Source organism: Orycteropus afer, unplaced genomic scaffold (assembly GCF_000298275.1).
Source record: "Orycteropus afer afer isolate SDZICR_OR568_19922 unplaced genomic scaffold, OryAfe1.0 scaffold00099, whole genome shotgun sequence".
In the NCBI taxonomy this organism is placed as follows: Eukaryota; Metazoa; Chordata; class Mammalia; order Tubulidentata; family Orycteropodidae; genus Orycteropus; species Orycteropus afer.
The window spans coordinates 1,095,283-1,120,744 of NW_006921686.1; the positions used below are offsets into that span (position 1 = coordinate 1,095,283).

Sequence of the window (25,462 nt, forward strand, 5' to 3'; positions counted from 1 at the left end):
CGCCCTGTGGGGCAGGGAAGGGCAGAGTTGGACTCGGCAGGAGGCCTGTCCTGGCACCCCCCAACTCCCACCCCACCCATCCACCTGTCCCGTGGATGCTGCTCAGAACCGCCCACCCAACAGGTCAAAGCTGAGCTCAACATCTGCCCCCAAGCCCCCTACTCGTCGGGTTCTCTGATCTAGGGCTGACCTTACTGTCCACCCAGTTACAGAGCCACCTTGGGGCACAGTCCTCAACCCCCAACCCCAAGGCTTCTGCCCCCTGAATCTCTGCATCTGTCCCAGCTGTCCCCACAGCCTCAGCCCCTTGCCTTGGACCTGCTCTGTCCACCACGGGAGCCCCGAGCTACCAGGACTGGAAATTCAGGAGCCCAGCTTCGGGGGTTTCGGCGTCAAACACACACCTTCTACACTATTCTAAATCGTGTCCATGGTTCATTGGACAGAGTCACCCTAAACCTGTGCCCCTGCGTCTTACCAGGCCTCCTGGCTTTCAGCCCACCCCGACCTGAGCCCTAGAGGGATCTTTCTATGCCCAGAGCTGCGGGTCCCCCTACCCAGTGTCCGGAGGACAAGGTCCCAGCAACTCAGATCTGCAGTGGAAGGCCTGGGGTGTGTGGCCCCGCCCCTCTCGATGCTCCGCCCCCACATCACAGCCAATAGGGTCTACTCCAGCCTCCCCCCCCCACACACACACACACAGGCTCTCAGACTTCCCACGTGGGTCGCTTGTCCCCATTCAGTCTCCCTCTCACCCTTTGGGTATCTCGTGTCTAGATGACCCCGGCCCCTCCTTTGGGCTCCCACAATGCCTGAGCGACCCGTTTGAGCACACGTCCCTCCCCTCTGGAGAGGCGGCGCCTCCTGCACGCCCAGCCCTGCCCTGAAGGCAGGAAGGTTGGATGAATGAGGAAAATGGTGAGTGAGCGGATCTTGGTGCGTGGACATCCCCCCACGGAACTTCTGTTCTCCCTAAAGCCTCTGTTCCTGCGGTTCCTCTGGGATGTCTTCCCAGAGGCCCCTCAAGGGCGCAGGTACCATCCCTTGAGCCCCCTCACCCGAGCCGGGGACAGCTGTTACCTGTCTGCCTCCTCCGTCAGACTGCGAGCTCCCCAGGATGGGCCTGCCCTACGAGGACAACCTGCTGGATACATCTCCTTACGGGAGATGGGGAGAGCACGGGGCGGGGGCTTTGGCCCTGCCTCTGTCTCCAACCTGCTGTGTGACCCTGGACCACTCACTGGCCCTCTCTGTGCCTTTCTTCTCCCATGAACCAGGGTGGTTGAGCCAGCGCTGTTCAGAAGCAGAGCAGTCTCCCTGGGGGAGGAGTGGGCACCCATCACGGGAGGCAATCAAGCAGAGACCTGCCAGGGCCCCAGCGAACGGGAGGAGGGAGTCTGGATCTTGGACTGAACTCCCAGGCCCTTTGTGACCTGTGATCAGAAGCCACTGTTTCCGAAGCCCTGCCTCTGAGCAGGTGACTCCACATCCTGTCAGCTCACTTTCCTACCTGTCCCACCAAGGTCAGAAGTGTTATCTCAAAGGCCTTGCTGGAAGCCACAGGAGGAGAGGGGCACCACCATCCCTGACAGATACCACGGCAAGAGGGTCATCAGGCACCAACCACCCGCCAGGCAAGACTGAACGTGTCACACATGTTCTGTTGTTCCACCAGCCCTGACCACCCGCTTTGCAGTCACAAACTGAAGCCCAGGGTGACTCCGTCACTTGGCCAGGGCCACCTCTCTGAGAAGAGGGAAAGTGGGGACTTGGACTCTGGTACCTACTGCCAGAGCCTGCTCTGAACCACCAACGCTACCCTGTGCTGAAAAGCAAAGCTATCGTTTTGAAGACTAAGGTGCGCCTGACCTGAGCCATACATAGTCTTTCCAGTCATCTCATGTGCACGGGAGAGCTGCACAATGAATAAAGAAGACCGCAGAGGAATGGACGCATCTGAATTGTGGTGTCGGCGAAGACTACTGAATACACCACGGACAGGCAAAAGATCAAACGTATCGATCTTGGAGGAAGTACAACTGGGGTGCTCCTTAGAATGCCCAGACTTCATCTCTCACATGTTGGTCACGTGTCAGAAGGAACCAGTGCCTGCCTGGACCAGGACATCATGCTCGATAAAGTAGAGGGTCAGCAATAAGGTGAAGACCCTCGACGAGATGGCTGGACACAGTGCCTGGAATGATGGGCTTAAGCGTGACAATGTGGGGATGGCATAGGACCAGAGTGTGGTGTTCTGTTGTACCAAAACCAAACCCACTGCCATCGAGTGGATTCTGACTCATAGCGACTCCCATTGGGTTTCCGAAGTCAGTAAATCTTTATGGAAGTAGACTGCCCAGTCTTGTACACAGGGTTGCTGTGAGTCAACACTGACTTGATAGCATCGAACACCAACAACAATGCTATCCTGCTTCCCTTATCCATATAGGGAAACTGGGGCTCAGAGAATTTAAGACACCAGCAAGAAAGCACACAGCTAGAAAGGGTGGAATCGGAGTTGAAAGTGCTGTCTGCTGGACCGCAAGGCGCATCGGAACCAGGACGTGCGTGTGCACTGCTTCACACACACTCTTCAGGTTGTCTCTGCCGACAAAAGAGGAAACTGAGGCCCGGAGGGGACAAGTGACTGGGTCAAGGTCCCACAGATCAGCAGTGCGAGGCCTGGGGCTCTCCCTCTGTTGGGCCCCTACTGACATGTAGGGAACTGGAGAGGGGGCTTCCTGGAAGAGGCATTGGGATGAAACTCTGAACTAGACCTATGAACGACCATAGGGTACAGGGTTGAAAGAAGTGAAATGGGGGTGAAGATAAAGATGAGAAAAGAGGAAGTGAGGAAATCCACTCCAGGTGGAGGGGACGCAGGTGAGCCCCAAAAGAATGAGGGGTACTAGTAAGGCCCCCCTCTTTCCACCTGTGCAACTGGAAGCTCCGCCCACCTGAAGAGGGAGGAAGTCGAGGATGCACCCCAAAGCCTGGGATGGGGTGAGTGCCCGGGGCCTTTCCCAACCACTCAGCGACTCCTCCTCACCTCGCCCAGGGGTCCAGAGAGGACCCAGACACATCTCTGGGAAGGAAACAGGAAATCCCGCCCAGGTGGGTGCCGCGACCGGAAGTCCCGCCCTTAGACGGGTGAGAGACGCCTCAAAGCCCCCCGACCACCACCCCTGACCCCATGGATCGGTCCACGACCAAAATAAGGATTCTAGTAGGTTCGCAGACGGGAAAATGAGGCTGTCTAGGTTTTGCGGCGGGTCAGACACGACGGTTCCCGCAGGCGACCCCTCCCCAGCGCTCAGAGAAGGGTCGCTGGGCGACCTTTGCTCTCTGATGTACTCAGGACATACTCCTCCCGTGAGCCGCTCGCCCTCCCACTGCCCCTCGAACTCGGGACAGCCAAATCCTCCCCACACCACAGTTCACAACACCGCCTCCACTCACGTGCCCGTAGCCAGCATGGCCGGCTCGGCGCCGTCGCGGCCCTCAAAAGACATGGCGGCGTAATGCGTCACTTCCGCGTGGTTGGCCCGCCTCCACGACACACGCCCCGCCTCCCTTATCCCAGGCGTCGGCCACCAGGAGACTTCATTCAGAAGGCCGCAGTGGCCGACAGCGGAATGCCCATAAGAAAGATGGTAACAAGAAAGGCTTCAGCTTGCCCAGTAACAAGCCGAGACCCTTTTGGTATGCCCCCAAGACATATGGCTATTCCGCACGTGCTCATTCAAGACTACGATTAACTAAGGCAAGCGACCAGATGCGCCTCGCCCATAATCACCCTCTTATACAGTAATGAAGGAAAGCAGTGCCTGTTAATAAACCTGGCGGCCAGCTGGTTTGGTCTGCTCATATTGTATCTTCCCTGTACTCCTCTCGCCATCAGCACCAAAACTGGCAAAGAATCAATATGGCAGCTTCTCTTGCTTTGGTTTGCCAAGTTTTAACATGGCAACCCAGCCTACTTTCTATAGTGACTCAGGAATTCTGGGGGGGGGGGGCATTGAGAGTTTCATCTCGTCATACTGAGTCCCACAACGCCTCTTGTGATGTATACCTCTTCTTTCTTTTCCTTTATCATTTTCTTTTCCGGGATCTTGCTTTTGCGACTCGCAGAGAGATGGCATTGCCCCCGCGCTAACCTGGCCGTGCCCTCAAGCAAAATGGCATCTCCTTGGCTTCCGTGCCAGTATATAACTTGGAGGAGTAAGTAGGCGTTTCAGAGAGCGCTTGAACTAGGGGGCGGAGCTCTTAGTCCCACCTCCTTGTTTTCTTCGTGAAGAGGGAGGTCAAACTGCGCCTGCGCCCTCTCGTTTGCCTGCTCCACCTTTAGCGTCGGCGCCACGTGATTCTAAACCTCTCAGTAACCACCCCATTCTGGAAGGTGGTTTCGTCCAATCCCACTCTAGAACGAACAGGGGACTACCACTATCTGGACTTGAAGGGGCATTTTATATCCGGATGTGATACATTGTTGACCCGGAAAAGGAGGAGGCAGGCGCAGTAGAACCTTGGCTGTGGCTATGGAGGGACCTGGTTACAGGGTAAGCACCGAGGACGCATACGCTCACTTCTGTCTTTGTGAATTGCCCCTGTCTCGTGATCCCTCAGACCCTGCCAGGGCTCTGAGAGCCCGGACCGGCCTTAGCAAACACCATTACCTTATAAACGCGCTGTCATCCTCCCAGCCAACCCATATCTTTTAGCCCCGCCTCCCCAGGCGTCTGGGACGCTTTCCTGGGCCCCGCCTCCCCGGGAAACGCTCCCCTCGAGCTCAGCTCTTTAAGGTGCGCTGCGTACAGCCCGCCTCCTTTGCAATGCACAAGGTCCGGAACGCCGTGCTGTGTTGCTGACTAGGAGAGCTCCTCAGCCCCTTCCCCTCCGGAATGATCTCCCAGGCCCCGCCCCCTGAGGGAAAACGCTCCTTCCCCTCCCGGGGCCCGCCCCCTTGGCTTCCTCCTGGGGAAGCCTCCCTGGGTGTTTTCTCCCGCTTTGACCGGGCCCCGCCCCTCACCGGGCCCCGCCCCTCACCGGGCCCCGCCCCTCACCGGGCCCCGCCCCTCACCGGGCCCCGCCCCTCACCGGGCCCCGCCCCTCACCGGGCCCCGCCCCTCACCGGGCCCCGCCCCTCACCGGGCCCCGCCCCTCAGGTGGTGTTTGAAAAGGGAGGCGTGTACCTGCACACCAGCGCCAAGAAACACCAGGATCCAGACTCGCTCATTGCCGGCGTCATCCGTGTCGTGGAGAAGGTAGGTGGGTGTGGAGGGGCAGGGTGGAGGTAGGGTCTCTAGGGCTGGAGGTGGGGACCAGTTTGAGGGGCCAGGCTGTAGAAGGCCGAGGGTGCGGACTTTTGGTGGAAAACTTTGGAAATGAGGTTTGGGGGCTGGGATGGCAGCTCCAGTAATCCTTCCCCTTCCTGTTCCCCTAGGACAATGACGTTCTGCTGCACTGGGCTCCGGTAGAGGAGGCTGGAGATTCTACCCAAATCCTCTTTTCCAAGAAGGTAGGCTTCCCTCTCCGTCCGGTCTCCACTTGGTTTGTTCTAGGTTTGGGGCATTGAAGGCATCTAGGGGATCCCCACTAATCCCAGACCTTCCCTTGGGGCATGTGTGACCCTGGGGTACCAGTTCCCTTCTGCTCCTTGGTTTCCTCCTCTGTGAAATGGGGCTGACGGTGCCCCTGGGCCAGGGAACAGCTGCCTCCGTAGTCCCTTAGCTTCTTGGAGGGCAAGGGGACAACTCAGCTTGTGTATCCAGGACCTGGGAGCTCTGGCCAGACGGGGTGCAGCCCTGCCTGCCACCGTGTCCCGTGTGTTCCTCCAACCCCCTGTAGATGTCCCCTTGGCTCCCACTGGCTGGGTTTGAGTCACTAGGCCACTCATGACTAGAACTAAAAACCAAACTGCCATCAAGTCGATTCTGACTCACAGCAACCCTCACTGAGTTTCCAAGGCTGTAACTCTTTATGGAAGCAGATGGCCTCATCTTTTTTTCCGTGGGGTGGCTGGTGGGTTTGAACCACTGACTTGTTGGTTAGCAGCCAAATTCCTTAACCACTACACCAGCAGAACTCCTTCACAGCTGTGAGGAAAGCTGGGAAAACAGCCTTTAGATGAATCGGCCTCTGTTTTGCCAGCCTGGGAAAAGGAGTAAAAGTGACTGTCGGGTAGACACACGGTCGGGATCCTGCCCAGCCTCCAACGTTCTCAATGGGATGACACAGACGTGAGCTGCCAGGGAAGCCACTGCTGGGGAGTGTTGAGTCCAACCCCCCAAAAGCTGCCAGCTATGGGACAGGAGGCCGTTGCCACCACACATATTTCCCGGCAGCCACACAGCCACAGTCTGGACCCTGGACAGTTGAAGTGGGCCCCAGAGGTCCCACTGGATGTGAATGTGACTAGGACTCTCTTCCTCCTTGGTCATCAACAGAGACAGCCAGAGCCCTGGGCAGCTGCCTCCAGCTCATCTTAGGGGTGGTGACTGCAGGGCTCTCTCCCCCGTCACACAGTGTCTCCCTGTGCAGTGGTGCCTGGTGAGTCAGACCAATGAGGGAGTTGGTTTGGCGGCTAGCTCAGTTGTGGCTGCACTCGGTGACCCCGAGTAAGTGCTGTGCCTGCCCCGAGCCTCCGCTGCCCTCTGTTTGATGGAGCTGCCTTCTAGGATGCCTCGTGGCTCAGATCTGGAAGTTTTCTGAGTCCACAGTTCCTCATTCACTTCTCATTCCTATCATCCAAGGACTCCAGTGGGGGCGACTCCTGCCTGTCTGAAGAAGAACCCACCTTTGACCCTGGCTATGAACCTGACTGGGCTGTCATCAGCACCGTGCGGCCACAACCCCGCCACTCAGAGCCCACAAGAGGTAGGCCGAGCTGGTGCCCCGGGGGAGGGGGGCAGTCCTTGCCCTCAGTGGTCATAGCTCCAAAGGCTTTGCTGCCCTCAGTCAAAATGGCCACCCAGCACTGGCTTCCCAACTTGGCCCAACTATTTCTGGCTCCTTAGGATTTGCAGCCTTGCTCATCCTTTTCACTCTTGGACTGGCCGTTTGCCCGTTGCCACTGAGTCGATATGGACTCAGAGTGGCCCTACAGGACAGAATAATACCGTTCACAGGGTTTCCAAGGCTGTAATTTTTACGGTAGCAGACTGCCACGTCTTTGTTCTGTGGAACGGCTGGTGGGTTTGAACCACTGATGTTTCGCTTAGCAGCCAAACCCTTAACCACTGTGCCACCAAGGCTCCTTGGCTTGGCCATGGGTACCCCCAAGTGAGTCTTGACCCCCAAAGATTTCCATTTTGGTGGGGGCACCAGATGCAGTCAGTCACGTCACGATACAGAGTGAGTTACACTATTGGGAGTTGCACTGGCGGTAGGGGTGGCCAGAGGAGGCCTGGGGCGGTGGAGAGGCCTTCCAGGAAGAGGTGATGCCAGCTCTGGGCTCTGAGGGACACTTGGGAGTTGTCCAGGGGACAGGGCATGAGGCACTGGTGTGTTGAGAAAGTCACCAGCCTTTCGTCTGGGTCTAGAGTGGAGACAGGGTTGGAGGTGTGTCAGAGGGAGGGTGCAGAGGACAGACCTGAAGTACCTCCAGGTCCACGTGGAGGACTCTGGTCTTACCCTCAGGGTCCTGGGAGCCCTGAGAAGATTTGGGAGCGGGCACACATCCACCTGACTTCTCTCCAGGCTCCCTTCCCGTTGTACTCAGTTGGAGTGTTTCCACAGACACGTGAGGTGACCTGAAGCTCACAGGGCAGGAACTGGGCTAACCCAGGGTAGGGCTGTCGGGAGTTGGCCGTGTGCCGAGCGGCCATGGTTAGTTGATGCGGCCCCTCCGGCTCCCCGTGCCTCCTCCCGGCACGGTGGTGTCCTCTCTAGGTGCAGAGCCCAGCTCCTCCCAGGGCTCCTGGGCCTTCTCCGTGAGTCTGAGGGAGCTCAAATCCATCCGCCGCTCCAAGCCGAGCCTGAACTGGGCCTACCTGGTCCTGGTGACCCAGGCCGGAGGCTCCCTGCCCGCCCTGCACTTCCACTGTGGGGGCACCCGCGCCCTGCTCCGCGTCCTCAGCCGCTACTTGCTGTTGGCCAGGTGAGCTTCAAGTGCCGGGCGCTGTCCCTCCACAGCTGCATCCTGACCCCTCAGGGTCGTGAAAGAAACACAACACAAACTGGTTTGGAGGAGGGGACAAGAGAACTTACTAGGGTCTGTAACTCAGAGGTAAGAGGGGAGTATTGACTTGGGACAGAGTCCCTGAACCGTCCAAAGGATGTGCTCAGCTGCTGACCAAAAGGTTGAAGGTTTGAGTCCATCCAGAGGTGGCTGGGGAGAAAGGGCTGTTAGTGCCCTTCCACACAGTCGGCCGTTGAAAGTCGTACAGGGTGCCGTTCTATTCAGATGCACATGACGTTGCCGTCAGTTGTAATCAGCCAGGAGGCAGCTGGTTTGTTGGTGCCAGGCAAGATCTTGGTCCCAGAATGTCATAAAGGGTTCCTGTGTCTCTGTCTGAGTTTGTGCCTGGAAAGTGATGGTCGTGGGGTCACAACTTGTCTGATTTCTGGGGGAGGATGATGTGAGCCAAGACCAGGCAGGAGTGTTGGAGTCCAGACGCACCTCCACTCTCCGCCTCCGTGGCCAGTTCTGACAAAACCGTCTCTCCCACGGCCCTTTCTCCTTCTCTGCCGGGTTCAGTGATTCCTTGCAGTGGCTGCACAGAATTCGTAGACCGTATTCAGGGCTCTGAGGTTCGCCGGGGAAGTAATGGTACAGTTGGAGGTCAGGGTCAGTAGACGACTCAGGATCAGGGCTAGGAAGCAGGGAGGAGAGGAGCAGCCTCTCCCTCTGCTCTTCATTTCAGGATCATTCTTAGCGCCTCTTGGGCCTTCAAGCAAGCAGGCCCTTCTTTCTCTGCTACACAGCCCCTCTCAGCCATGCAGACCTCCTAGCAGCCCCCTCAGGACTGCCTCCTCTTGACCCCCTGAGGACAGGACTTTGGTGGTTAAGTTTGGGTGTCAACTTGGCTGGGCCTGGCTGAGTGGCTGGGCAGCTGGTGGTAGTTATTCCCCATGATGAGACTGGCAATCAACTCCATGGTAGGATCTACCACAAGCAGCTGAGTAGCTGCCTTTGGGATGTGGTCTGCTTCCTGTATATAAGGAGAAGCCTTGGAAATGGTCTCTAGCCTGTGGCATGCTTGGACCCTGCATGTGGCCGTGTCATTGCTCAGCAGCCTGCCATGCTCTGCCGACCTTGGGACTTACAATGGACTTAAGTCAATGGCCTGCCGTGTGGTCTGGTAACATCGAGACTGTGCCTTTTTACTTGTCAACCTTGGGCATGTCAGTCTCAGCAGCCAGCAGCTGTCTGAATGAAGAAATGCCTCTAGCCTCTAGTGGGCCGGAAGCAGGAGGCAGAGCTGGACCCCAAGGTTGAGGGGCTTTCATCCAGGCCCTAGAACCTGGCACTTTGCACTTGGACTTAAAGGCTCCAAATTGTAAGAATAAACTCCTGTTTGTTAAGGCCATGCCACTTGTGGTATATTCCTGTCACAGTGGCACCAGGGAGCCAGAACAAATGCTTCTTCTTGGTGCCCTCAGGACAGGCTCCCCTCAGGCCTCTGAGGACAGGTTCCTCTTGGCTCCCACAGGACAGTCTTCTTTTGGCCCCACCGCCTGTCGCCACTGACGAGGGGCCGGTTTGAGACCTGCCGCTGCTGGCTCTGCTGCTGCTGGGCTTGGTGCTCTGCTCAGTGTTATGGTCCCTGACTCGTGTTACAGCTCTTGTAGGAGGGTCTTTGCCATTTCTCTGCTATCTGCTGGTCTGAAAAAACTTCCGTGGGGTTGGCTGCGTAGATGTACATACAAACTCCTTGTTGATTTCAAGGCATGGCCCTCCTGCCGGGGCCACAAACTGACTGTAGTAGTTAAGGTTGTGTGTCAGGTTGGCTGGGCCTGGTTGAGTGGCTGGGCAGCTGGTGGTAGTTATTCCCCATGATGAGACTGGTGATCAGCTCCATGGTGGCATCTACCACAAGCAGCTGAGTAGCTGCCTTTGGGATGTGGTCTGCTTCATGTTTATAAGGAGAAGCCTTGGGAATGGTCTCTAGCCTGTGGCACGCTTGGACCCTGCATGTAGCCGTGTCGTTGCTCAGCAGCCTGCCGTGCTCTGCCGACCTTGGGACTTACAATGGACTTAAGTCAATGGCCTGCCGTGTGGTTTGGTAACATCGGGACTGTGCCTTTTTACTTCTCAACCTTGGGTGTGTCAGCAGCCAGCAGCTGTTTGAGTGAAGGAATGCCTCTAGCTCCAGTGGGCCGGGAGCAGGAGGCAGAACTAGACCCCAAGGTTGAGGGGCTTTCATCCAGTCCCTAGAGCCTGGCACTTTGAACTCAGACTTAAAGTCTTCAAACTGTGAGAGAATAAAGTCCTGTTTGTTCAGGCCGTCCCATTTGTGGTATGTATGCCTTTGCCAGAGCGGCACTGTTGATGTTGTTGTTATGTGCCATCGAGTCGGACCTGACTCATAGTGACCCCTCCTTGGGTTTCCGAGGCAGTATTGCTATGGAAGTAGATTGCCCCATCTTCCTTCCAAGGACTGGCTGGTGAGTTTGAACCGCCAGCCTTCTGGTTAGCAGTCAAGTGCCTTAGGCATTACACTACCAGAGCTGGGCTGCCTCTCATTGGCCCAGTTTGTGTCACATGCTCATCTTTGCATCACACCTTGGCCAGAGACATGGGATGCCCTCACTGACTAGCCCTGGGTCATATGCTCCCCCTTTGGACCCAGCTGTGATTTCAGATCTTCATCCCCAGCCCTCAGACATGTGCCCTGAGATGAGGACTCAGCACAGTTGGGATTCTGCAACAAGGCAGTGGATGCGTGTGGGGTGGGCACAGATGGCATAGGATGCAAAGCTTTTCTTCCTGTTCGTCACCAGATGCCATCCCTCTTCCCTCACAGCTCGCCACAGGATTCTCGCCTCTACCTTGTCTTCCCCCACGACTCTTCAGCTCTTTCCAATTCCTTCTATCATCTCCAGCTCTTCGACCAGGACAGTTCTAACGTAGTGTCTGTGAGTCAATCAGGGACCCAGCCCCCAGGCAGGGAGTGGGCAGGAAAGGGTGTGCAGAGTTGGCATAAAGGGGTGGACTGTGGTGGGGTGAGACAGGAAGGGGCAGACTCTAGTGGATGAGATGTGAAGGGGTGGACTGTAGTGAGTGAGACAGGAAGGAGGAGACTCTAATAGGTGAGACAGAAAGGGGTGGACTATAGGAGGGTAAGACAGGAAGAAACTGACTGGTGGGTAAGATGGGAAGGGGTGGACTGCAGTGAGAGACAGGAAAGGGCAGATTCTAGTGGGTAAGATATGAAGGGGTAGACTGTAACGTATGAGATTAGAAGGGGCAAGCTATAGTGGAGTGAGACAGGAAGGTGTAGGGCCATGACTATGTTTTGGCCTTGGCCCTAGCGCTTTCTCCAGGACCCCTACTCCACCACCTTCAGCAGTTTTTCCCGTGTGACCAACTTCTTCCGGGGAGCCCTGCAGCCACATCTGGAGGGGTCCTCCTCCGACCTGCTTCCCCTACCAGAAGATGAGCCAGAGCCTGGGTTCGAGGTCATTTCCTGTGTGAGTATCTGGGTAGATGCCACTCCTTTCTGGCTGTGCCACTTGGGCATGTGACTTCGTTTTCTTGGGTCTTGGTTTCCACCTCAGTAAATCAGAGATACTAACGGTCCCACTCTCATCAGACTACATGAGTGCTCAATCCACGGGCAGTGTTCACAGCTGTGCTGGACATGTGGTGAGTGCCGGTCCAATGGCTCATTACTGGGGGACCATTCTGGAGTTGGGGCAGTTTGTTCCTCACCCAGACAAGAGGCTCTTCCTGCCCATTCACGCTGGCCTGCACACTGAGTTAAGAAAGACGTGGAGTTTGCTGGGAGGTGGAGTGAGACATGGTTGGGGTGCAAAGAAGAGGACTCAGCAACCCTGCAGACACTTGCCTTGTGTCCACAGGTGGAGCTGGGGCCAAGGCCAGCTGTGGAGCGGGGTGCCCCGGTCACAGAGGAGGAGTGGGCCCACCATGTGGGCCCCGAGGGCCGCTTGCAGCAGGTCCCCGAGCTGAAGGCGCGGATCTTCTCAGGGGTGAGGTGCTCGGGTGGGCAGGGAGCCCCGGGCTGGGAGCACGGCAGGCAGCCTTGAGGAGTTCCTCTGAGTTGCCCACCCCCTTGCAGGGTCTGAGCCCCAGCCTAAGGCGTGAGGCCTGGAAGTTCCTCCTGGGGTACCTCAGCTGGGAGGGCTCGGCCGAGGAGCACAAGGCCCACGTGCGCAAGAAAACGTGAGTGAGACGCCTCGGTCCCTGCGGCCTGGGACGTGGCCTCCTGGGCATGGTGGTGGAGCTGAGTGGTCCTGCCTCTGGCCCCGCAGCCCTGGGCTCCCACCTTTGGAATGTCAGCCTTGTCCTCATGCTCCAGGTGTGGGGAGGCACATGTCCTGCTGGGCGCCCTGCCTGGCATGAGGCAGGGGCTGAGAGCCACTGGGCAGGGCCTTTGTTTTGAATACATTTGCTCGTCTGACCGGGATTCATAGATCCCATCTAGGTGGAGCCCGTCCCTGGCACCCCTGTAGTGTTTGGCAGCAAAACCTCTGTAGTACACGTTACTGGAGCCATTTCAAATTTGCCCCTGCCATTTGTTCCCAGTATTTGTCTTTTTCAAGTTACTTGGATGTTTTTGACCAACAATGTGTTCCCATTACCCAGCGTGGCCCCTAACAGCAGGTGCAGAAGTAGGTGGCACTGGGCTTACCCCATGAATACTGACTTTAGGTCCCCATGGGTGGGGCCGTCCAAGCACCCGGTTCCTGCCCCGAGGGTCCATCTCCAGTCTGTCATCTGTGTGTTCCTCCTTGTGCCATACTGTTTCAGTCATCACAGCTTTGAAACATGTTTATAGCCCTGTGAGACCCTGTGGGACTTACTTATCCACCTTCCTGATGCTTAAGTGCTTTCTGGGCTGGAGGTGCAGTGGTGCCTGAGATGACCTAGCCCCTATTCTGTCTCAGCTCTCTGGGGCTGCTATGACAGAAATACCCCAAGGGGGTGGCTCCAACACACAAGTTTATTTTCTTGTTGTTTAGAAGGCCAGAAGTCCAGATTCAGGACGCCCGCTCAAGGGGGGCGGGGGGTCCTTGTTTTCTTCTGAGCTTCTGCTTCCTGGTTCTTTGATCTGCGTGTGTCTTGGCATCTATCTGACCCCATCTCTGTTCTTTTATGTCTCAAAAGAAGTTTGCTGCAGGCACACGCTCCACTAATCCTGCCTCAATGATACATCAAAGAAAACCCTTCCCAAATGGGATCATACTTAAAGTACCAAAACCAAAGCTAAACCCACTGCCTACGGGTCCATTCTGACTTACAGCGCCTGTGGAGGACAGAGTAGAACTATCCTGTAGGGTTTCCAAGGCTGTGATCTTTACAGAAGCAGACTGCCTCATCTTTCTCTCATGGAGCGGTTGGTGGGTTTGAACCACTGACCTTTTGGTTAGCAGCCCAGTGCTTTAAATCCCAGGGCTTCCAGAGCTCATAACCAAAAGCACAGGGGTCAGGATTTACAGCACATATTTTTGGAGGACCCACTTCAACACATAACCCCTTACTCAGCACAGTGGGGGGTGACAGGCTTTCTACAGATGCCCCCAGATGCTCAGTGTGTGGAAGATGCCAGCAGGGGATGTGTGAGGGGCAGTGTCAGGAATGACAGGGTGGCCCGTTCTGGTTTGAGGGAAGCTGGGAGCTGAACCCTGACAGAGGAGGCACTGGGGTGGGGGCTCCCGAGGGCCCACTGTTGCCTGGGGTGCCACACGGCAGGGCACGCCCCGGTCCTGACGTGGCGGCTCCCCTGCCTGCCCTGCAGGGATGAGTATTTCCGCATGAAGCTGCAGTGGAAGTCCGTGAGCCCCGAGCAGGAACAGAGGAACTCACTGCTGCGCGGCTACCGCAGCCTCATCGGTGGGTGGGAAACCACGGGAGGCTGGGGAGTGGGGGGGAGCACGAGGGAGCCCTTCCCTCCCCAAGACCAGGGCCAAGGTCATCTGGGAGGGAAGTGGGGTGAGGAGCAGCTGGGGGTGGGGAGGACAAGAATGGGGCATGCAGAGAAAGGGAAGAGGGGAGGGGAGCCAGGCCACCTTGGGTTCAAATCCCAGCCCTACCATTTACAGGCTCTGAGGTCTTGGCCAATTCTTCTGTGTTCTGAGCTTTGGTTTGCTCACCTGTCTGGTGGTATAGTGCCTAAGGCATATGACTGTTAACTAGAAGGCTGGTGGTTCAAACCCACCAGCCACTCCTTAGAAGGAAGGTTGGGCAATCTACTTCCATAGTTACACTGCCTTGGAAACCTAAGGAGGGGTCTCTCTGAGTCAGATCTGACTCCACGACAGTGAGTTTGGAAATGGATTTAGAAGGAGCTCTGGTGGCCTAGGGGTTAAGACCTGGGTGCTGATCAAAAGATAATTGATTTGAACCCACCAGCTAATTTGCAGGAGAAGGATGTGGCGGTCAGTTTCTGTAAAGATGACAGCGTTGGAGACCCTGTGGTGCAGTTCCACTCTGTCCTCTAGGGGCGCTGTGGGTCAGAATAGACTCGTGGGCACTGGGTAGATGAGTCAGCAGCTGCTGGGTTGTCACGGGCATGGTGATTGGGAAGCTTAGGGCCTCACGTCAGGAGTGTTCATGATTGTTGCTTAAACTGGACCCTCCACCCGCTCACTTGGGTGAGCCCCAGGCTGGGGTCTTCTGTCCAGAGGAGGAATGGAGGCTGGGGGCTGAGGGCAGGAGCTTCCTCACCTTCCCCCTGCGCATCCCCTGTACCCTCCCTGCAGAGCGAGACGTGAGCCGCACAGACAGGAACAACAGATTCTACGAGGGTCCCGAGAACCCCGGGCTGGGCCTGCTGAACGACATCCTCCTCACCTACTGCATGTACCACTTTGACCTCGGTGAGAGGGCCAGGCGGGGGCGGCGGCTTCCGGGGGGCCCCCAAGGGCTGGGCTGGACCCTGACCCCGTGTCCCCTCAGGCTACGTCCAGGGCATGAGTGACCTCCTCTCCCCGATCCTCTACGTCATTCAGAACGAGGTGGACGCCTTCTGGTGTTTCTGCGGCTTCATGGAGCTTGTGGTGAGGCCCAGGGAAGGCGGTGGGAGCCGGGTCCCCCGGGATAGAGGGTCCTGGCTCCTCACACGGCCTTCTCTCCCCCCAGCATGGGAACTTTGAGGAGAGCCAGGAGACCATGAAGCGGCAGCTTGGGCAACTGCTGCTGCTCCTGAGGGTGCTGGACCCGCCCCTGTGCGACTTCCTGGGTGCGTGTCTCGGGCAAGGGAGGGCGTGCAGCCAGGGGTTTTCTGGTAGCAGCTACAGATGCTGTCTAGGATGACTGGTTCTGATCCAACCCAGGGAAGAATCCTTACGTAACCCACAAGCTAAAACACGTAAAAAGCAGGGTTGTCAGTTGGAGCAAAACCTCAGTGGATGCAGGCACTCGCCCGCCCCCACACGCCAGCCGGACGGTGGGCCCTGTCCCCACTCTCCTGCCCTCACATGCCAGTTAGACGGTGGGCCCGGTCCCCGCCTCACTCACCTCTACATGCCAGCCAGATGGTGGGCCTGGCCCCATGCACCTTGATCTTGGGTTTGACCTGTTCCATACGTTTTAGGTAAGGACCTGGACGTGGGGCTGGGCTGCTGCGTTCTGACTTGTGAATATTTCTTCTTCATTAACTTCTAGTTGTTGGGTGCCATCAAGTCAATTCTGACTTCAGTGTCCTGTATGACAGAGTAGCACCGCTCCATGGCGTCCCCGGGGCTGTGATCTTTATGGCAGCAGACCTCCGGCTCTTTCTTTCCTGGAGCCGCTGGGTGGGTTTGACCCACAAGCTTTTTGGTCAGCAGCCGAATGTGTAACCATTGTGCCCAGGAAACAGAGTTGTAACGTGAGAGACGGAGAGAAACGCCAGTGCAGCTGTAGCCAGTGCAGTGCTGGCACAGACGGGTATAGCAGACCTTGCTGACCACAGGGCCTTGGCTCCAGCAGCACAGGATAAGAAGGAACTATCCTGATCAAAGAACTGTATCCTGAGAGCTAAAAAGGCAAGGAGGCCACATCCTCTGACCTCCTCTAACTGCACAAGAGGAAGACGGAATCACCATCAGTAGCCCAAGGCCTATTCCTGGGAGGCCAGACATGCTGCCTCCCTCCAGCCCTTTCACCAACTCTGACACCAACCGTTCCTCCCTAAGCACTCACCACCTTTCTGCTGGGTTCGATAATTTGCTGCAGTGGCCACACAGAACTCACAGATTATGGAGTTTACTGGGGAAGCACCAGGCTACAATTCAAGTTCAGGAAAAATGCTCAGTCTCTCTCTCAGCCCACAGTCTCTCTCCTAACAGTCTCTCACAGTCACACTCCCAACAGTGTGTGTCTTGTGTCTCTTTCCCATCAGCATGTGTCTCTCAAGAGCACATGTCTCTTTCAGCAGCACGTCTTTCTCAACCAGCAGTCAGAGCACCGTCTGCCTCTAGGAGGCCTCCTTTTGAGGCTGGCAGAGTGGCCAAACCATCCAATCATAACTTCAGAATTCTAAGCACCTGAGAGAGAGCAAACCTCCCAGAACATTGCTTTGTGCCGTGCCCAACAGAAATACCTTAGGATAACATTTACAAACAGGAGCTCCTCAGTTGCTCACAGCAAATTCCACAATGGAGTGGTAGAAAGACTTATGGCTAGAAAAGCCATACCAGGTAATTTACCACAGTGCACTGAGTCCTTCTCAATCCTGGATAGTAACCAGCTACTTCCCTAATAAACCCCTCAGTCGTGGATACGTTCTGAGTCCTGTGGGGCATGGCATGGCAGGGAACTCCTAAAGCCAGCAGAGAAGCAGAGAGTGCTGTGGTATGGCTGGTGTCAGAACTGGTCAAAAGGTTGGAGGGTGGAGGCAGGTCTGACCTTGGCCTCATAGGAATCAGCATTGGGTTGCTGCTGATGACTGTGAAGTTAGAGGAGGTGGTTTGCCCCTCCACGCCCTTCTTACAGTGCAGGATGCTGGTGAGGATGGTCGATGGTCTTCACTGAGTGCTGTAATCAAGGCGGGATGGCAGCCTTAGACTCCTGCCCCAGGGTTGGGAGAGGATCACTGTCAGCATCAGTAGCCCGAGGGCCAAGGCAAGAAGTCAGCCCTGCCTCTGCTCTCCAGCCTTTGGATCAATTCCTGCACCGCCCTCCCTCCCAGGGCACTCTGCTCCTGTGCTGGGTTCCATAATTTTTTTCCAGTGGCCTCTCAGAACTCACAGGATATATGTCTGCTTATGGGGCATATTAGGGAGATACCAAGGAGCTCTGGTGGCGTAGTGGTTAAAGCATTTGGCTGATAACCAAAACATCAACGGGTTGAACTCACCACCACACCGCTTCATGGATTATTTCATTTGAAGATGGTGGAATAGGCAGACAAACTACACAGACCCTCTTCAACGAAGAAAGGAGGAACCAATGAACACAGATACAGAAGATAATCCTGGAGCCTTAAGCTTTGAAAGGAAGGATATAGAAGTGGACTGGACTCCAACTAGTAGAAGAATCTGCATGAAAACAGAGAAAAAGACACATGGAGCTATGGACTGTCTGCGATCCTGACAGCACGGACAGTTTGGATATTGACAAGTGGCGTTAGGACCTAAGAATTAACCTAAAAATTGATTCTGTTAGCCAGGGGCTGCACAGACAGAATCCTAAAAGCAGCACAGAAAAAACAAAAAATTACCTACAAAGGACAACCAATTAGACTAAGCTCTGATTTCTCAGCAGAAACCATGCAGGTGAGAAGACAATGGAATGGTATATATAAAGCCCTGAAAGAGAAAAATTTCCAACAAAGAATTATATACCCAGCAAAACTGTCCCTCAAATATGATGATGATGAAATTAGGACATTTCCAGATAAACAAAAGTTAAGAGAATTTGTTAAAACCAGACCAGCCTTAACAAGAGATACTAAAGGGAGTCCTTTGGACAGAGAACCAATAATAGCAAACAACAACCGACCATTAATTCGCATGATGACATAACTCAGAAACCAACACAGCTATGGATGTATCCAAAGTAAAATAAGCTTACAAGATTGTAAACAGGGAACTAGAGACATCAATTGGAAATGAAGACAACTACAAACCAGAAAGGGTGAAAAAATAGTGTAATTACAGAACTTCAAATGGTGAGGAAGGCAAGAGAGTTATAAGAGAATGGACTGTTCTAAACTTGGGGAGAAAAATCACAGGGTAGTGTCAAAGAAAAATGATAAACCTTTACAACACAATAAAAAAGACAAGCAGAGATATTTAGCAAATACTAAACAGTAACAAATGAATTGATAACATGATTCATTAAAAAAATGAGTTCAGCACTGAAAATTATATGCAACAAAGAAATCAGGAACACCACAAAAAAAAACACATAACAAAATGACAGCAACCAATTCACATTTGTCGATAATTACACTGAATGTCAATGGATTAAATGCACCACTAGAGAGGGGGGAGTTTCAGACTGGATAAGAAAACATAACCCATCAATAAGCTGTCTACAAGAGACACACCTTAGAGACAAAGACAAAAATAGACTAAAAATTGAAGGTTGGAAAAAGATACATCAAGCAAATGGCAACCAAAAACAAGCAGGAGTGGCGATATAAATTTCTGATCAAATTGACTTTAAGACAGAAACCATCATAAGAGACAAGGAAGGACATTATATAATGATTAAAGGATCAATTGAACAAAAAGCTATAACCACAGTAAATATTTATGGACCCAATGAAAGAGCCCCAAAATACATAAATCAGACTTCAACAGAATTGAAAAGACAAATAGATGACTCCATAGTCATAGTAGGAGACTTTAATACACCACTTTCAATAAGAGATAGAAGAACTGGAAAGAAACTCAACAAAGATGCAGAAGAGCTAAACAATACAATGCACCAACTTGACCTTATAGACATCTACAGAGCACTTCACCCAACAACAGCACAATATACATTTCTTTTCCAATGCACATGGAACATTTTCCATGATAGACCATATATTAGGCCACAAAGCAAGCCTTAAATTTAAAAACACTGAAATACTGCAAAGCATCTTCTCAGATCACAATGCTTCCAAATTAGAAATCAACACTAGGAGGGTCAATGGAAAAAGCAAACACAGGGCAACTGAAGAACACCCTCCTTGAGAACGACTGGGTGATAGAAGAAATAAAAAAATGAAATTAAAAAACTCCTTGAATCAAATGAGAATGAAAACACAACATACCAAAATCTTTGGGACACAGCAAAAGCAGTGATCAGAGGCCAATTTATAGCAGTAAGTGCACACATCAAAAAAGAAGAGCCACAATCAACACTTTAACGTAACATTGACAATAGAAAAAGAACTGCAAGAAAAGCCTACAGTCATAACATACTACACAAAACATTGTTCCATCCCCTACTTAGGCGAGTAGTGACTGGGATCTTAAAAGCTTGCAAGCAGCCATCTAGATGCAACGATGCATCTCTCCTCATCCGGAGCAAAGAATGAAGAAAACCAAAGATTAATCCTAGCAACTGGTGTACCATGCGATCCACAGCCTATATGTGACTTTGAGACCAGAAGAACTAGATGGTGCCTGGCTACCATTGTCAACCACTCAGAGTGGGATCTATGTAGGAGATCCTGCATAGAGAGGGAGAACAATGTGGAATAAAACTCAAAATCATTTGGGAAAAAAAGTGGAGGGAACAGGTTTGCTGGCCTAAAAGAGCCTGGTGGAATCCCTGAGACTATGGCCCCTACCTGCCCATCCGGACTGGAATTGAACCCACACCTGTGGCTTCGAGCCAAACAAAAGATAGGCATAGGAGTTGAACATTTACCTGTGGTAGATAGACTCCTTGGAGAGATCAATCATGGGAAAAAGAAGGGCTGTGTATGCACAGGGAGACAGCTCAGGGGGCAGGAGTGCATGGAGGGATGGACACAGGGAAGAGGTGACTATCGGGAGGAAGTGGGAGGGGAGCTGTTGCATTGGGGTAAATTGTAGTCAGTGTCATAAGACAAAGTGTATGTGAACTTGTATGGCAAGTGAATTTGTAAATTTTCACCCAAATCACAATAAAAAGAAAGAAAGAAACCCTACAGTCACCAGAAGAAAGGAAATAATAAAGATTCAAGTAGGAATAAACGAAGCAAAATAGACAACAGAAAAAATTGACAAGACTAGAAATTGGTTCTTTGAAAGGATTAATAAAATTGACAAACCACTGGCAAATTTAACAAAGGAAAAGAGGGAGAGAATACAAATAACACAAATAAGGAATTGGGTGACATCACAACAGAAACTATGGTCATACACACAATGAAATACTGTGCAACCCTAAAGAATAATGTAGAATCTGCAAAACACCGCATAACATGGATGAACTTGAAGGACATTGTGCTGAGGGAAAAAAGTCAATCACAGAAGGACAAATACAGTCTTAGTTCATTATTGTAAAACGTCAAGGTTTATATATGGAAGGAAACTTCCTTTATTGGTTATGGGGAGTGAGGGAACACTAAAAAAAAAAATCCATTGACCCATGTCACTTTAGTTTTGTGTATTTCACTAAAATGTAAAAAAAAAAAAAAAGCCAAAATAAACAACTTAAATCAACATCTCCAACAATTACAGAAAGAACAGCAAGAAAAGCCTACAGTCACCAGAAGAAAGGAAATAATAAAGATTCAAGCAGAAATCAATGAAACAGAAAATAGGCAATAGAAAAAATCAACAAGACCAGAAGTTGGTTTTCTGAAAAGGTTAATAAAATTGACAATCCACTGGCAAATTTAATAAGGGAAAAGAGGGAGAGAATATAAATGAGAGGAATAAGAGAAATTGGGCAACATCACAACAGAACCAACTGAAATAAGGATAGCAGGAGACTATGAAAAACTGTACTACAACAAATTTGAAAATCTAGAAGAAATGGACAGATTTCTAGAAACATACTACCTATCTACACTAACACAGACTGAGATGGAAAAGTTGAACAGACCCATAACGAAAGAAGAAATTGAACAGGCCATGAAAAATTATTGCACCACTTTGCAGGAGAAAGAGGAGGCAGTCTGCTTCTGTAAAGACTGACAGCCTTGGAGACCCTGTGGGGCAGTTCCACTCTGTCCTCTAGGGGCGCTGTGCATTGGAATTGACTGACTGGCAGTGATTTTTTTTTTTAATTTTTTTTTAAGGGAACTAATGAGGTTATAATTCAGGACTAGGAATGGCTCTGCGTACTTTGGTCGGGACACCTTCTTGTCTGTGCTCGCAGGCACACTCTCTCTAGCTCTTGGCCCCTCAGCCTGGCCTCTGCCCTGCTTGGGCAAGTGTCACAAAGCTCTTTAGCTCCAGGTAAGTGCCTGGCGGCACCCCACTTTGCCCCCAAGCCTCCTTCCTGGAGGCACTTGGTTCTTGCTGTGAGGGCCGGAAAGCCCACTGCACCATCCCCTGGCTCTGCTTCGGGGTCTCTGCTCCCACTCGGTGGCGTCTCATCCCGTCTCTGCTGTTACAGCTCTGTTTCCTGGGTCTAGGGGTTTCTCAGTGCAGGAGCCCGGGGTCTAAGGGATGTCCTCCCTCTTAGCTTTTCTTTTTGGTGGTTGGGAGGTCCCCCTTTCCACCTCTCGGATTGGCTCATCTTAAACTTAGGGAGATGGCAAACCTGACCAATGCCCTTGTTGGGGTTCCAGACACCTGATTTTCACGCCCCCCCCGCAAAGGGTGCCATGCACCTTATTTGCATCATTACCAAGCCGCCCAAGGCCCTGGGAGGGCCAGAAACACCTCGTTTCCACAGCCTCACCTAGTCATTTGGCGGGAGTTAAAAGCCCATGGCACGAAAGACCGTAACAAAGCCAGCCACACCACTGCAAGCACTGCCAGGTGCAAAGCCAAATGCTTTATGGACGTTTCCTCACTCAAGCTTCGTGACCACCCAGGCGAGGGAGACATACCCGAAGTTCCCCTCACCCAGGAGAAACCTAGGCCTCGAAGCACATGGCTCTTCCTGGGGTACCCAGACCCACGCTGCCTTTAGCAGTGTTCTCCACCATCCTTCCCGGCAGCTGTGGGTGTTCCGAGCAGCTTTAGCAGGCAGTGTAATTCGTTTGCAGTCCCCAGGTGGTAGGGGGTCAGCAAAAAAGGGGCAGACGCCAACGAGATGGGCAGACACAGCGGCTGCAGCGATGGGCTCGGGTGCAGCACGGATGGTGAGGCTGACGCAGGGCTGGGCAGTGTTCCGTTCTGTTGTGGGTCGCTGCGTCGGTGCTGACTTGACGGTATCTCACAGCAGCAGGTGGTACACACAGCTAACTGAAAGGTTAGATGTTCAAGTCCACCCAGAGGGGCCTCGGAAAAAGGCCCGGTGACTGATTCCAGACAACCACCCTTTGGTTTTCAGTACCTCCTCTGCCTCACGTGGGGTCACCAGGAGTCGGAATCCACTTGAGAGCAAGTGCTTACTAGTATCTTGACTTCTTGGCCATTTAGATTATTTGCGGGGTTTTTTTTTTTTGTACAGTGATGGTCTTGACAATTGTTTTTCCATCATTGCCTTCCGGAAATGTTGCACCAACTAACAGTTTCGCTAGCAGTTCGTGTATGAATGAAAGAGCTTGGTGGCACAGGGGTTAAGCACTCGGCTGGGAACCAAAAGGTCAGCAGTTTGAACCCATCAGCCACTCTTTGGGAAGAAAATGTGGCAGTCGGCCCCTGTAAAGATTGACAGCCTTGGAAACCCTCTGGGGCAGTTCTTCTCTGTCCTCTAGGGGCGTTGTGAGTCAGAATCGACTCCAGGACAGTGGCTTTGATTTGGGCTTTGCTTCTGGTGGCGCAGTGCCTAAGGCACTTGACTGCTAACCAGAAGGCTGGCGGTTCAAACCCACCAGGCACTCCTTGGAGGGAAGACTGGGCAATCTACTTCCGTAGTGATACCGCCTCGGAAACCCAAGGTTAGGTCGCTAAGGGTCGGATCCCACTAGATGGCAGTGAGTTTGGTTGTTTGGTCTACTGATTACAGCCTCGGAAACCCTGTGGGGCAGTTCCACTGTGTCCTCTAGGGGCGCTGTGAGCCTATCGGTTTCCCACACGGTCCCCAGCACTGGGTGTTGACAGTTTTCCTTGGGTTTGGGGGCTTCCTGCATCCCCTCCGTGTCTGTGGAAAAGAAGATGACACGTTTCATATGCAGGCGGGAGGGCGGGATGGGAAATTCTCGCACCGCGTCCCTGCTTCACCTTCGGAGCTGCCCCAGCGCCGCGTTTAGGCTGCTCTCCTGGATGGGTGAGTTCTTCCGGACAGGCTCACTTCCCGGCTCCCTTATGAATGGAATGCGATTCGAAGTGGCTTTGACCGTGATCCCTTGTTGAGCCAGGCGGGGCTTGGGGGCACAGCCCGCTGGCCGCCCGCGCTGACCCCTCCGCCTCCCGCAGACGCCCAGGACTCGGGCTCGCTCTGCTTCTGCTTCCGGTGGCTGCTCATCTGGTTCAAGAGGGAGTTCCCCTTCCCAGACGTCCTGCGGCTGTGGGAGGTGAGCGGCTGCTTCCGGTGGGGGCTGGGGAGGGCTCGCCGGAAGCTGGGGGGCGTGGCAGCAGGTGGGGGCTGAGCTGCCCTTCCCCGCCCCTCCCCAGGTGCTGTGGACCGGGCTCCCTGGGCCCAACCTGCACCTGCTGGTGGCCTGCGCCATCCTGGACAGTGAGCGGGACACACTCATGCTCTCGGGGTTCGGCTCCAATGAGATCCTCAAGGTGAGGCCTCGCCCCTGCAGACCGCCCTCTCCCTGCCCACCCTGACCCGTCCTGACACACCGGGTGGGGTGTGAACCCCTGGAGGCCGTCATCGCCTGGGGGCCTCATTACTTCACATAGTTGTTGTTTGGTCCCTCAAGTCAGTGTTTGATTCACAGCGACCCCATGGCACATAGAACTGTCCCACAGGGTTTCCCAGGCTATGGGGGGTTCAAACTGAGACCTCTTGGTTAATAGCCGAGTGCCTAACCGTTGCACCACCAGGGCTCCTTACTGCACATAATATACCGTAACGAAACCAAAGTCACTGCCATGGAGTCCATCCGGACTCACAGTGATCCCCACTGGGTTTCTGAGCAGCTAGTGGGTTTGTACAGTTGACCCTCGGGTTAGGAGACAAATGGCTAATCCACTCGGCCATCAGAGCGCCCTACTTCACATGAGTTCTCAAGATAGGCTTATGGAGCGGGTGGTGAGTTGAGGCGGGGGGCACCGGGGTAGGGTGGGGAGGGGTAGGGCAGCTGTCTCCCCCCACACCTCGTCTGTCCTTAGCTCCCTGCAGAGCCTCACTGGGCAGATGCTGGTCCTCCCCTTCCCTAGTGACGGGGCTGGGCTGAGCAGGGCCCCAGGGGGGACTGGGCGGGCGCTTTGTGCCTTGTCCCTCCTGATGTGGCCCCTGGGTCTGGCACATAGTAAGTGCTCAAAATGGTGGCCGAATGAGAAGCATGCCCTCCCTGGACCCCAGTTCCACTCTGAGCCCGGTGAGGGCCAGACCCTGTCTGTCTTCCCCCCATTGTGTCCCCAGCACAGAGTGGGCGCTCGGGCGGTGGTGGTTGAATGGCCGCGGGGAGGCAGGCCGGCCTGACCCCCCACCTCCCGCAGCACATCAACGAGCTGACCATGAAGCTGAGCGTGGAGAGTGTGCTGACGCGGGCCGAGGCCCTCTACCGGCAGCTGACCTCCTGCCCGGTGAGCCCTTGCCGCCGCCGACCCCTCCTGTCCCGCTCCCTTCCCACCAGACAGACGGCTCCCCGCCGGCCTCCGACCCCACCCTTCCCACCTCTGGCCCCTGCCACCTCTGAACCCGCCCTTGACCCTTCTCCTCCGTCTCTGTGACCCCTCCAGTCCGTGACCCCTCTCCTCCGTCTCTGAACCACCCCTCCGGTCTATAGCCCCACCCCTTCACCTCTGACCCCGCCCCTGCCGTCTCTGACCCCGCCCCCAGGAGCTGCCCCACAATGTGCAGGAGGTCCTGGGCCTGGCGTCGCCTGCAGAGCCACACAGCCCCTCGCCCCCGGCGTCCCCGCTGCCCCTGTCGCCCACCCGTTCCCCAACGGCCGTGCCAGACCCCGCAGACCCGGCCCCGCAGGCCGACAGCAGCCTGGAGATCCTGCCCGAGGACGAGTCTGGCGCCGACACCTAGCCGGGCTCAGGGGGCGCCCGCCCAGCACAGGCCCTGGGCCGGGTCCCGCCTCACGGCCCGCCCTTTCCGAGGCGTGGGAGGGGCTGTGCCTCCGGTCGTGCCTCCCGCCTCTGGCGGCCCCGCCGCTACCCTGATTAGCCGATTAATAAAACTGAC

General features: G+C 54.3%; 2 protein-coding genes across 2 annotated transcripts in view; one reads left to right on the forward strand and one right to left on the reverse strand.

Annotated features, from left to right (window-relative positions):
• AKT1S1 (AKT1 substrate 1) overlaps positions 1 to 3,512 on the reverse strand; it is a 7,664-nt gene extending 4,152 nt beyond the window's left edge. Inside the window, exon 1 of the mRNA XM_007943022.1 lies at positions 3,460 to 3,512. Coding sequence (XP_007941213.1) covers positions 3,460 to 3,512 — 53 coding nt within the window. The remainder of the gene's footprint in view (positions 1 to 3,459) is intronic.
• Positions 3,513 to 4,538: 1,026 nt separating this feature from the next.
• Positions 4,539 to 25,306, forward strand: TBC1D17 (TBC1 domain family member 17). Its single transcript, XM_007942861.2, has 17 exons — positions 4,539 to 4,559; positions 5,166 to 5,264; positions 5,444 to 5,518; positions 6,753 to 6,876; positions 7,891 to 8,098; positions 10,968 to 11,079; positions 11,476 to 11,634; positions 12,025 to 12,153; positions 12,243 to 12,346; positions 13,923 to 14,017; positions 14,887 to 15,003; positions 15,083 to 15,183; positions 15,266 to 15,365; positions 23,569 to 23,666; positions 23,767 to 23,883; positions 24,766 to 24,852; positions 25,109 to 25,306. The coding sequence occupies exons 1-17, from the start codon at positions 4,539 to 4,541 to the stop codon at positions 25,304 to 25,306; spliced, it is 1,944 nt and encodes a 647-aa protein (XP_007941052.1).
• The last annotated feature ends 156 nt before the right edge of the window (positions 25,307 to 25,462 follow it).